The sequence below is a fragment of the Malaya genurostris genome, chromosome 3 (genome assembly GCF_030247185.1).
Source record: "Malaya genurostris strain Urasoe2022 chromosome 3, Malgen_1.1, whole genome shotgun sequence".
NCBI lineage: Eukaryota > Metazoa > Arthropoda > Insecta > Diptera > Culicidae > Malaya > Malaya genurostris.
Genome location: NC_080572.1, coordinates 181,874,472 through 181,888,786, shown reverse-complemented (window position 1 = coordinate 181,888,786; position 14,315 = coordinate 181,874,472). Strand labels below are relative to the sequence as shown.

Genomic DNA, 14,315 nt, shown 5'->3' with positions numbered 1-14,315 from the left:
AATGAGTACGATTTTAATCACACTTTCGGAAATCAGACTCTTCTTGTCTTATGGAAATAAAGCAATGAAACCAATGACGTACAATTTCCGTCAGATCATCAGACCGTTAGAAAGAATCGAGAATAAAAACAAGCGAGACTGACCGGCAGACATCCAGCAATGAAACACACAAGTCTTCTATTTTGCGGTTTATACATTTGCTTGCGATATTTTTTTAATTTCTCATCTATTTCCTGCATAGGTTTCATACAAATGTAACTTTAGCGTATATTTTCATTAGTATGAAAATTCCGTAGTTCTGAGTTCTATGATTTGCCTTAATCTACACACAGAGAAAAATATTGTAAAAATCACTAAATTTTGGTTTCACAAAAAGATTAGTTTGATGAAATAGTGAAAACAGAAACTCTGGTGTGATGTTGTGAATATTTATTCCTGAAACAAGATATTTGTTAACGATTTATTAATTTTAGTTGGTTTGAAGTAAAGTCGCTATAACTAAGTTCAGTTTTTGCAATTACTGAGTGGAAACATATATTGGAGAAGCCAACTAAATGAGAAACTCACAGAAAGATGATTTTTTGAAAAAAAAAATACGCCCAGAGACAGGACTCGAACCTGCGTTCTTATGCATTCCATTCAGCAACTGGCACAATACAGAAGGCAGCAAGTGATTATAAATTTACTCTCCTACCCAGTGCTTCAGCGAAAGAATAGCTATAGAGCGAGAAGACTAGTGCTTGTTGTCTAATGAACAGAGAAGATGTTTGAATACCGGTCGTGAGGCGGCCTAGGATTTGAACCATTTAGACCCAGTCGATTTTTATAATCGTGTCTAACTATGTTTTTCATTTATTTGGCTTCTCCAATATATGTTTCCATTTAGTGATTGCAAGAACTGAAGATATTTGTTCTTTCTTAGTAGATTGTTTTGTTTCATCAGATATTTTGATAGAAATAACAAATAATATAAAAATGAGCATGCGTTCCTGTCAAACTCTGAACAAACGATTTCTTGCTAAATTAGTTTAAAATGAACGAACTTTGGATAGATCCAATATTTGTAGTATTAGTAGAATTTACGAACTTGATTGTTTAAACGAATAAGATAATAATTTATAATGAAATTGTTATTTCCATGTATGCGTTTATTTAATAAAATCATATCTCTTTTTTGTCTTTAAGAATCAAATTGTTTCTTTCCAATTCTTTCTGCAGCTATTTCGAATAGTAAAATTTTATTGAAAAATTGTATAAAAACCCTGGATAATTGCTCAATTATTTTTCTAGTATCTATTTCTTTGGTAACAAATTTTTTATTCATTTCAACGATTAAATCAGTTGGAACATGTCTTTTTATTGTTATTCTCAACTATAATTTTAATTTAAATCAAAAAGAAAGTCACGTATCCAGAGGGGGTGTGGGGGCAACGACGTACCCTGCACGCTATACCCGTCCTCAATATGGAAAAAATTGTCGAAGCGTTCCACTCGATATTATCGTGAGATGGGAAGCGTTACGTTAAGTTAAAGAAGCTAGAAAACGTTGCATACGATAGTTTTCTTAAACTAGGAGTTACAAATCATATGAGTTATTTTGTGGACAGTAAATGGCAAACGACCTTTGCCTTTACTTTCTGACATATCAGAGACTCGGATAACTCGTATCGCTAAGATGCCTAAGTTCGACTCCTCTGGTAGAAGGTGAAAGTTTAGATACGAGAAGCCTTCTGCTTACTTAAATGACCCTTGTCACGTCTCACTATTCCTCACTTTATTCTTCACATCCTTGCTCTTCCTTGAGTACTATGGCTCTATGATTTCATATTCTTTCTCCTCTTATAATCTCTAGTTAGTTTGATATCGTTAAAAAACCGAAAAAAGTAAAAAATACTGACTGACCAGAAGTCATAAATAAAAAAGTAAAAATTTTTGTGAAATTATAAGTGTACAAAACCGTTATGAGTTATTAGATTCTAGCGGTAAACGAGTTACGATGCGTTACTTTTAAGGAAGTTATAGGTGTTACGAAGTGTTATCCGTCGCTCTTTTGTAAGTTATGGGCGTTACGAAGCATTACATAGGTTACTTTTTTGTTAGTTATAGGCGTTACGATGCGTTGCATGCGTTCTTTTTTTTGTAAATTATAGATGTTACGAAACGTTACATACGTTACAGTTTTGTAAATTAAAGGTGTTACGAAACGTTAAATGCATTACTTTTTTGTGAGTAATAACGTAACGAAGCGCTACATGCGTTACATTTTTGAAAGCTATAGACGTTATGAAGTGTTACTTATAAGCGTTACGAAGCGTTACATTCGTTACTTGTTTGTAAGTTACAGGCGTTACGAAGCGTTACATGCATTACTTCTTTGTAAGTTATAGGCTTTACGAAGTGTAACATGCGATACTTTTTTTGTAAGTTATAGACGTTACGAAGCGTTACATGTGTTACTTTTTTGTAAGTTACAGGCGTTACGAAGCGTTATGTATGTTACTGTTTTGTAAGTTATAGGCGTTACGAATCGTTACATGAGATACTTCTTTGTACGTTATAGGCGTTACGAAGCGTTACATGTGTTACTTTTTGTGTGTCAAAGACGTTACGAAGTTTTACCTGCGTTAATTTTTTTGTAAGTTAAAGGCGTTACGAATCGTTACATGCGTTACTTTTTATTAAGTTATAGGCGTTACGGAGCGTTACAATTTTTAAAGTTATAGGTGTTAGAAGCGGTAATTTTTTGTGAGTTATGACGTTACGAAGCGTTACAAGCGTTACTCGTTTGTAAGTTCCAAGCGTTACATGCGTTACTTTTTTAAGTTTTGGGCGTTACATGCGCTACTTTTATGCAAGCTATAGGTGTTACGATGCTCTACATGCATTACTTTCTCTGAGTTATATACGTTACGAAGCGTTGCGGGCGTTACTCGTTTGTAAGTTACAAGCGTTGCGTGCGTTATATGCGTTACTTTTTTGTTAGTTCTAGGCGTTACGAAGGGTTACCTTTTGTAAGTTACAGGTGTTACTTTTTGTAAGTTACAGGCGTTACAAAACGTGACTTGAGTTACTCTGTATAAGGTTTTGGCGTTTCGTTACATGCGTTAGTTTTTTATTAGTAGTAGGCGTTGCGTACGTTACTCTTTTGTGAACTACAGGCTTCCGGAGTGTTACATGCGTTTCTTTTTTGTAAGTTAGAGGCGTTACGAAGTGTTGCACCCGTAGCTTTAAATAAGTTTTGGACGTTACGAAGCATTACATGCGTTACTCTTTTATATTTTATAGGCGTTACAAATCGTCTCATAAATAACTTTTTTGGTAGTTGTAACATTTATAGCTTTAGAGGCCCTGTCCAGAGTTACCATATTCACAGATTTTTCTGTAAAACCTCAAATTTTGCATGAGGACATTTTTCGAGGTGCTTAAACTTTTGAGCACTAGCGCTTTATGAAATTAGAGGTGATCCCAAAATAGCTTTCAAACGAGCCCAAGTTTGTTAAAATCGGTTCAGCCATCTCTGAGAAAATTAAGCGCGTAAAAATACAATGCTTTTTGTCGGTTACGTCACTTATACAATCATATCTCCGGAACCAAAAGTCACAGCTATTTGATCTTCGAACTTGATTAATGGCCCGACACTAGCTTTCAAACGAGCCCAAGTTTGTTAAAATCGGTTCAGCCATCTCTGAGAAAATTGAGTGCGTTCAAATATCTTCGAAAAGTGCACACACATACACACACACACGCACACACACACAAACACATACATACACACAGACAGACATACATATTCCGATCTCTTCGAACTGAGTCGAATGGTATAATACACTATGGGCTCCGTTCGAAAGTCGGTTTTTCCAGCAATTCTAATATCTTTCTATAAAGAAAGGCAAAAACCGTTATAAGTTATTAGATTTTAGATAAGATATAGATGTTACGAAGCGTTACATGCGTTACCTCTTTATAAGCTACAGGCGATACGAAGCGTTACATGCCTTACTTGTTTGTAAGTTATAAGCGTTACGAAGTGTAACATTCGTTACTCTTTTGTAAGTTATAGACGTTATGAAGCGTTACATGCGTTACTATTTTGTATGTCATAGGCGTTACAAAGTGTTATATACGTTACTGTTTTGTAAGTTATAGGCGTTACAAAGCGTTACATTCGTTACTTTTTTGTGAGTTATAGGCTTTACAAAGCGTTACATGTGTTACTTTTTTTCTGTTATAGGCGTTACGAAGCGTTACATGCGTTATTTTTTTGTAAATTATAGGCGTTATTTTTTTGTGAGTTATTACATTACGAAGCGTTGCAAGCGTTACTCGTTTGTCAGTTACAAGCGTTACATGCGCTACTTTTTATGAGATAGACGATACGAAACATAAAAAGCGTTACTTGTTTGTAAGTTACAAGCGTCAAGATGCGTTACATGCGTTTCTTTTTTGTAATTTACAGTCGTTACGAAGCGTTACTTTTTTGTAAGTTATAGACGTTACGAAGCGTTACATGCGTTACTTTTTTATAAGTGATAGGCGTTACGAAACGTTACATGTGTTACTTTTTTTGAGTTTTATGCGTTACGAAACGTTATATTTTGCAAGTTTGTAACAGATACGAAAAAAAAAGTTAGGGAAATATTATGGGGTTGTAGATTACTCCGTGAGATAGAGGTTTTGAGAGTTACGTGATGGTCGAAACTCCACTGCCGATAAAGCACGCAGCGGCTGGTTCTACGAAGTAAAACAGAGTCAAAACCACATAAAATGGAGGATGAAATCGGGGTAAAATAAATGACAATAATAATAATAATAATACAAAAAATTGTACTGAACAATCGGAAAGATAAAGTGCGCGAACATGCCTCAGTTAAGCAAGATACTGCAGATGAAAAAGATAACCTGCCGCTGGATCCCACACAAAACTTATTTAGGGCTAAAAAGACGAACGCAAGCGTACTTCGAGTACATGTTTGGCTGAATCCATTATTATACAGCAGAGAACAAAATGATTACCCAACAATAGACTGAAGTCAGCACGAGTGTTTCGAGGCAGCACGAGTGCCTCGTAGGGCGTCTCAATGGGACGGAAAGATCACAATGTCGGTTTTCTGGAATCGGTATAGTATAGTATAGGAATCGGTATAGTATAGGAGGACTAGCTCAAATCAGAAAAAAGCCAGTATTAGCGTGCATTAACGAAGAACAAAAACGTTATAATTACAGATTAGGTAGAAAGTTTTTGTCAACGAGTGGCTATATAGAAAGAAATAATGAAATTTACACGACATGTAAATCAATAGTAATATGAATCAGACATGGGTTGAATCGAGTTTGCATTGGGTTGCGTTGAATTTTTATTGAATAGAACTATATCATTCAATTAACTGCTCCAAATATGTGCATAAAAACAGATGTAAATTCACAAAATATTTTTATCTGTGTACTACCATTCATCCATAAGCACATGAGTGTTGTTTTGAGATGATTTAACGTCTTACCAATGTGGTAGAACGGCTCAGAAATGGTATGCAGGAAAATACCACCAACATTGTACCAGAGGACTGCAATCTCCCAAACACCTAAGCACTTTGTTCAATAGAAAGATATTGGGCCGTTGTGAAGTGAAACCTTGCAAAATCGAAAGGCAAATAATGAGGAATATTTTGCTGAAAAGTGTGAAAATCACTCCAGACAAGTGACGAAGGACACTGTGCAGTACACTTCGAACTGCGAGTTTTATTTCTTATAATTATAATATTATGACCAAAATCTGTCATAATTGTCTACCCTACCAGCTTCCCACTGATTTGATGAAAGAAAAACATTTTCACTGCAGAACTCAATACCATCAGTTTGAACAGAAAAATCTCACCCCTATGGCTTCTGCGAATGCACCCCTCCGAACGTGCCATACATTTCGTCACTCACCCTGCATCCCATCACATCAGAGAGTCAATGAGATAAACCGATTCCTTCGTTTGAATTACACGCATGCGTCTTCCCAGTTGAATCGATGTTTTAATTGCGACAAAAAAAAAACATAAACTGTACCCACATACAAAATGCATAGCTAGCAATCAGAAACCGGGTTCGCATTATTATAATTACAAACGAATTACAATCGGTTGGTGTAAAATCTTCTAATGAATGCTAATCTACTTAGAAAATACGTTGTCAGAATCAAACTAACGTTGTTTTTTTTTCTCATTTTATTCCAGAATTTTCCCAAGTGACGAAAATCTATTGCATCGTCAGTCAGAACTAGTGTTTATGGAGAAACCATTTATCAGTGGATGAAAATCAATGTTTTTGTGAGCTAGTAAAAAATTACTAGGGCAATGCTGCATTGTGTGAAAATTTGTGTTACGAGAGCCTAGGTGCACTGCAGCACGCAATCCGAGTTGTTGCCTTTCATATCGGCTAAATTGTTACAGTAGAGTTTCTTTTCCCATCAACTAGGCTAAAGAGTATAATTTACCGGTCCAGTGTACGCCAAGCCATTGATTGATGACTTCGATTTTGTGTGTGCGTGTGTTGTGAAGATTTGGCAGTAATCGTCCTCTGACGCAAACCGATTCTGTTCAGTTTTTGAAGTGTTATGGTAGTCGAAGAATAGAATAAATCAATTAACTGAATGTCAAAATGGACAAAGCCGACTGGTCGGGTTGTTGCAATAAAAGGTGTAATGGCAAAGTTCAGCGACGACGTTCTCCCAGAATACTTATTTGGGTGTCTTAGGGTTGATGTGGGTTCCCCTAGTAATATCTATAGAAACAAAATTTAAATAACGTAATTAGAAGAGGGAAAAGAGTGTCAGGAATTTTGCACAATAATGCGCCCCTTTGTCGGTCCACCGAATTCGCGAACAAGTTCAACAACGGAAATGGATTACGGAGGCGAAACAAGGGCGACCACCAGCCAGCAGATGGCACGGATAGAGGATTATGGACACGTGAGCACATCGATGCAGGATCTTGCTCAGGATGAACCGGACAATCTCAGGAAAAGGTAATTTTCGAACAGCCGCGTGCACTAATGCTTGATATTGTTATTCGTTGCAGTAATAGATGATAAATTAATTATGCACTTCTCGAATCCCAGTATTCTTAATAAACTTCTACCATTGACCACCAGAATAACGGATTCAATACTTTCACATTAGAACTAATGAATTTTGCACATTGGAAAAGATGTAGGCTTTTCTGTTGTACAAGGGGGGTTTTGTGATGACCAATTGGAAACAAAGGGTTGTTACCAGAAATTACTTTATATTTTTCGAAGTTTTCGCCGGGACGATTTTCTGAAGCACTTTTCCCATTCCGATGAAGGTATCCATCCAAACCATGGGTTTTGGACGCATCAACCATTTCTTCAGGGAGTTTTTTTTTCTACGTGTGGTAATAAGAAGAAATCATTGGGGGCCAAATCAGGACTATACGGCGGATGACTCGATGTTTTGAACGTTCTAAATCTCATTGACATTCGTTCTTCGTTCATTCGTTCTCGTATAGAAAGGCTACGCAATCGCTGTGAAAACCGACTTTACAACCTAGGCCCGGAGGGCCGAGTGTTATATACCATTCGACTCAGTTCGTCGAGATCACAAAATCTCTCTCTCCCCTCTCTCTCTCTCTCTCTCTCTCTCTCTCTCTCTCTCTCTCTCTCTCTCTCTCTGTGTGTGTGTGTGTGTGTGTGTGTGTAAAAAATAATGCCACTCGATTTTCTCAGAGATGGCTGAACCGATTTTCACAATCATTAATTCAAATAAAAAGTCTTAAGGTCCCATACAAAGTTCTTGAGTTTCATTTGAATCCGACTTCCGGGTCCGGAATTACAGGGTGATATGCATAAAAAAAATAGTCAGCACGTTTTTCAGAGATGGCTTAACCCATTTTTACCAATAATAGTAAAGACAATCTCTCAACTGTTGAGCTGATTTTCACGAATCATGATTCAAATTAAAGCTCTCATTGTCTTTAAATATACTGTGCAATTTTATCCTGATCTGACTTCCGGTTCCGAAATTATAGGGCAATGAGTATAAAAACATTCAAATCGTCATTCAAAACGACGATGCAAAACAAGTACGCGACGGCACGTGCGACTTTGCTCCGTTCACAATGTGCTTTGTTCAATTTCGTACAGCGTGCAGGGTAGCCACATTAAAATTTATATTTTTCAGGTGGAAAAAAATGAAAATTACTAATCCCTTTATTCAATTTGTACCTACTTGTTAGTGTTATTACAAGATCATGATAACGATCCTTTTCTATTAAAGTACAATTATTACCTTTCTCATGTAGGAAGTTTATGCAATCACTTGAAAAATTGACTAGTGAAAATTAGCCCAGAGGGTTAAGGGCTGAGGCCAGTGTGTTTTATGGTGATTTAGAGGGCTATTCTCACGCTTCTAATCTGATTTTCTCAGAAACGGTGACGAATATAAAAAAAACCCAACTGAAAATCTCTTATAAAATTAGTTTAGATTATTCTGTGAAAATTTCAGAATGATTCATTGACTTTAGCGGTCGAGAAAGTCTTTTTTTTAAAGGAAGAATTGCATAGCTGAAAACGGCAAATTTCAACTTGCATGGATCAAAAATCTATCCCGACAATGTCTAGATAATTTAGTTTAGATGCGATTAGTGCATAAAAACATACATGTTGTCGCGATAAAAATTAAGTGAATGTTATTTTTGTAAAGGTTAGTCCATTTCTATGGCGGCACCATTTTTTCTGCTCTTGTATCCTAGTAACGTAACGAAACATGAGAGAGAAATAAAATCGGCTCAGCAAGGCTGCCAAACAAGCGGTAGCTTTATTGGATTTTATGTGATGTAGTCAAACTTGTAACCGAAAATATCAAAACTTCCTTGGCCATCGAGAGTCATTTTACACATTTGCGAGAGAGCATGGAGAGAAATGTAATACGCACAGCGAGCCACGTGGTTTTACGCGACCTACTGGCCTCAGCCCTTGAGTGTTCTATATCATTCGACACAGTTCATCGAGCTGAGCAATGTATGTGTCTGTGCGTGTATGTGTGTGAGTATGTGTGAAATAATGTCAATCATAAAATAAAAAAATCTCGTAGTCCCATAGGTTACTATTGAATTTCACACCGTCATTTAGAGCGACGATGCAAAAAAGGGTAAAATTCTTCTAGATTTGTCTTAAAACCTTTTCAATTTGTTGGCTTTATTAGTTACTTACTAAACGAACCGATTTCGGCTATACTGGTTCCAAGTTCCCGGTTCCAAAAGTACCGGAAATAGTGGTCAAAAAGCTTTAAACGAAACTCACTCAATTTTCTCAGAGATGATTTGATCGATTTCCACAAACAGGCTCAAACAAAAGTTCCTATAGTCTCATAGGTTGCTGTTTAATTTCAGCCGGGTTCGACTTCCGATTCCAGAACTATAGGATAAAGTGTGTATAATCTTTTAGTGCGACCATGCAAAATAAAGAAAAATTGACATAACCGTTTGCAAATTGAAAAGGTTATGTTAGTTTATACCCAAAGAAATTTTCTTATTTTATTCAAGATTGAAAAAAAAAATTTCACTCACAGAATCTTCTAGTGATATATTTGAAAATATAAGTAATATCATTAAAAAGAAGAAAAGACAAAGAAAGGCACCATTACACTACTAGGTGGATTAAAAAAGGTTTTCCGAAGCAACTGGCGAACATTTTCTCCTAAATGTTGTTTGTTAGATGTAATATTTTGCATCGTCTAAGTAAACTAGAAATGTTTCGTTCGTTTCAGTGCTGGATAGATCTACTGAAATAACTGTTCCTTTGAACCGTTCTTCCGTTTTTCAATGTTTTATATGTTCCAATGAAAAAGATATGAGTTCAACTAATTATATTTCGTTGGAAACAAAATTACTAGTAATGAATACATAGATTTTTCATTCTCGGCAAACGGTCTTTAACTAAATGAGGAACCAGGAAACATTTACTACTTATAATCAAGTGAGCAGAATATTTTGTAAGTAGGCAACAAATACAGGCTAGGACCAAAAGAAAGTTTAACACACGATTTTGTGGTAATGTTTAAATAAACGTCTAAACGTTTGAATTAATTTAAAATCCTGCTTCCACATACAGTAAAAAACATGCTGAAACCGAAAAATCAAAATAACTACCAAAGTATTACGCTTACAAAAAGTTCGTCGAGTACGCAAAATGTCTGTATGTGTGTATGTCTGAATGCAACATTTTTTTGCATTCAATTGTCTCAGAAACGCCTGTACCGATTTCAACTAAAAGGTCTTGTATTCCCAAACAAAGCTCCGGAGTTTTATTCAACATCCGGTTCCGGAACTACAGAGTGATATGTGCAAAAATAAATGAAAATATGTGCATTAACTTTTCTCAGAGATGCCTGAGCCGATTTTAACAAACTTATATTCAAATGAAAGGTCTTGTACACCCATACAAAGTTTCTGATTTTTTTTCAAATCCGACTCCCGGAATCATAGGAAAATTTGTGAAATATAATTTGTTTCAATTTCAAACTACTTCTTCAGTTTCCTCAGAGATGGCGTAACCGATTTTTGAAAAAACTAAGGTTTAAATGACCGGTCTTACGGTATTATACAAAACTGCCAAATTTCATTCGAATCCGACTTGCGATTTCTAAATTACAGGATGAAGAGTGATGAAATTTTTACACTGCCGTTCAAAGCCGCGAACCAAAAAACAAGACAAATTCTAATCTGGGGTTTAAATTACTTCAATGAGTAGTCATTGTCGATAGAAGGCCAAATAACCCTATTCCGACTATCGTGCTTCCCGGTTTCCGATTCCAGAAGCACCGAAAACAGTGGTCATATACTCTTAATCGGAGCTCATTCACTTTTTTTCGAACATGGTTTGACCCATTTTCACAAAATTAGGTTCAAATAAATGTTTTTGTGATCCCATAAGAAACTCTTGAATTTCATCTGGATCCGGCTGTCGGTTTCGGAATTACAGGGTGAAGAGTATTAAAAATTTTATATCGTCACTTAAAGTGGGGACGGAAGAAAGTAAAAGAAATTCTAAACAGGTTTAAAAGTTATTCCTATCGCTAGGTAATTTCAGTAGAAGGCCAACCAAAGCTAGTCCGGTTATTGTGGTTTACGATTCCAGATGCACCGGAAATAGTAAACCTGTCTCAATTTGTAGGTTGATGCACAAACAATTTTTTTGTTATCTTTCAAAAGGCAAAGAAAATTATTTCGAAAAATACTACCTTATATGTGAGAATATAAATGATATGAGAAAGGCATTTCTACACGGCTAGGTGGATTAAAACATTTTTTTTGTTAAATATACTTTTCCCAGTTTATATTTGAATTTTTACATTATTTTTGTACAATATTTTGTACAGGTTTTTTAGCTACAAAAATTTTAGGATGTCTAAGTACATTCGCTCTTTTGAAAAGTCAGTCTTGAGTCTTCTCTCTCTGACCGTGCAAAACAAATGGTTTGCCATGATGAAGACCAAGTTGCATAGAAATCGAAACATGTAAAGACTGATGACTTACTTCGCAGTTCTGGAACTACTCTTAAGATATAGAATATCTTGATTTTGCATTTCAGTGTCGAACATGAAAACATCAGACTCTCACTTCAAAGAAAAGATGCAAACCCGAAAAAGCGTTTAAGCACAGAAAACCGATATACAGGCTCACACCTTATGATCGAAAATGGACCGGAATTTTCATTTTGAAATTCCCGCGCTTGTCCAATCGGTAAACTTTTATTCCCTCAACGTTGGCAACACATTTATACACATTCTGTCAAATTTTGACGCATATCGTACGATTAGTTTTTGTTTGAAGTCTATACAAAGAAGTTGAAAAATTTTCGTGTGGCGATTTTTATAATGGATGAAAATTTAGAACAACGTGCGTGCATCAAATTTTGTGTTGCAAATGGATTTGAGTGTTCCGAAACGTTGAAAATGTTAGAAAAGGCCATTGGTGAATCGTGTCTAGGAAAAACATAAGCATACGAGTGGTATAAACGCTTCAAAGGATGTCGTACAAGCTTGGATCATGATGAGATCCCTGGCCGCCCAACAACATCTGTTACTGAAGAAAACATTGAATCGGTGAAGCAAATCGTGTTGCAAAATCGTTCTGTACCGTTTAGAGAGATTGCTGTGTTGTTGGGCATCTCTTATGGATCAGTCGAACACATTTTAACTGATGTTTTGGGTTTGAAACGCGTCACTTCTTGGCTGGTGCCAAAAAAGCTGAATTTCATTCCAAAACAGCGCCGTGTTGATGTGGTCAGAGAGATGATTCCCAACGCAGATAGTGACCCCACATTCATCGAATGCATCATAACTGGTGATGAGGTGTGGATCTATGAATATGACGTCGAAACCGCACAACAATCGCCCGAATGGCGCTTCGAAGGCGAGCCGTTGTTCTAAATTTTCATCCATTATAAAAATCGCCACACGAAAATTTTTCAACTTCTTTGTACAGACGCCAAACAAAAACTAATCGTACGATATGCATCAAAATTTGACAGAATGTGTATAAAAGTGTTGCCAACGTTGAGAGAATAAAAGTTCACCGATTGGACAAGCGCGGAAATTTTAAAATGAAAATTCCGGTTCTTCTTTGATCATAAGGTTGATGTCAGTTTTACAATTTAAATATTAATTTTATAACAAGAAAAACTGACAGCCCCATCAGTGTTTTAGTTGTGTTTCAAATATAGAAAAATTAAAACAACATCGTATGCCAGTTTCAAATTTGACAGTAGAACTGTTCGAATAGATAAAACTAGAACGGCTTGCTGGGAATACGTTTATTCCAGTTTCAGTTCTATTATAGATCTTCCATATACAACTCCTAGCTGCTGAATTTGCTCTAACAGGCAGGAGGATTTTGTTATTGTTGCAGTGGAACGTTTTGAAAAATCGTGGCGAATAGTCGAGTAAGCGGGCAGTAGTGTTTCCAACGTATAGCAAATTGAAAATTTGGAAAATTTTGTTCGAGCCTGTATATCTGTTATTTGTGGTTTAAGGAAACTTTTTTTTGTTGAAAGATTTTTAGATGTAGAAATAGCGCACTGCAATCCGATAACACATACAAACACAAAGAAAGCAAATTTCAAGACATTTATCTCTTCAACATATTGATCATTCAGCTTCCATTGTCAACGAAAAATGACAACAAAGTAAACAAATGAGATGTTAACAAAGATTTATGCATCCCAAAAAAAATGCGAAACGAATATAGGAAATAAGTATGGCACAAATTTCAAAATTTATGCCGTTTGAGCCAACTTGTTCTGATTCCTTTTTTATCTTACCTATTATTCTAGTTATGTGCTGTTCAAGAACCATTCTCACTAGGTTGCCGCCCGGCATCCTAATGACATGCCCAGCTCACCGTGGCCGTCCAATTTTAGCTGTCCGTAAGATAGGCGGTTCTCCAAGCAGCTATTGCAATTCGTGGGTCATATGCCGGTTTAATGAGCGTTTTTGTAGATGTTAACCTTCGTGGCGTATATCGAAGGGTTTTTTTAGTACGCACTATTTTCAGTCAAAATACGCCTCTGAATTTCACTGCCGTTATCATTATCGGCGGTCACCAGTGAGCCCGAATACACGAACTCGTCAACTACCTCGATATCATCACGATCTTTCAATATTCGTGGTGGGAGATTTTTTAGAAACTCTTTCTTCATATATTTTGTTGCTGGCTTTAAATGCCAGTCCGATACGTAATCTTGTATTTATGATAACGGTTTAATATGATAAACTCTAAAGTTTAAAAGAAACATTTTTCTGAAATTGTTGTAAAAATTTTTAAGCAGCAAGGACTACGCTCTACTTCTATCCGTTCTAATTCTAAATTAGATTTTTTATCGTGACGTCACAAATGAACAAAAATCCTTCATCCTTGACAGTTCAGCGGTACTGTTTACAAGCAAGCTTGAACCAAATCGAGGAACATATCTCAAACAATCATCTTTACACTTCACAACTAGCCACTTTTATTTAATGAGTCTTTGAAACTAACAGTATCGAATCGTTAACAAATGTTTTTAAATTCTATTTAGGCGATATGGACCGTGAACGGTCTCATCCGTTTGTCAACAGACAAACAAAAAATAGTCTGTTTACAACCAGTACCGCCGAACTGTCAAAATGTGTTCATCCGATTGAGGTTAGCAGTGACGGTAAAAAACCTAATTGTACAACTATCTCAATATTACTGCTGCTCCATTGTTTAATATTTTATCCTGAGAAGAACACGGAAAGTTTCGATTAAGTAGAAACAATTATAACACGAGTTCGA

At 36.1% G+C, this 14,315-nt stretch overlaps 1 protein-coding gene across 1 annotated transcript in view; it reads left to right on the top strand.

Moving 5' to 3' along the window:
* The window catches only part of LOC131439495 (mitogen-activated protein kinase kinase kinase 9), a 97,670-nt gene that overhangs the window by 12,392 nt on the left and 70,963 nt on the right, over positions 1-14,315 (top strand). Inside the window, exon 2 of the mRNA XM_058610577.1 lies at positions 6,219-7,008. Within this exon, the coding sequence (XP_058466560.1) occupies positions 6,833-7,008 (176 nt within the window). The 5' untranslated portion in view covers positions 6,219-6,832. The remainder of the gene's footprint in view (positions 1-6,218; positions 7,009-14,315) is intronic.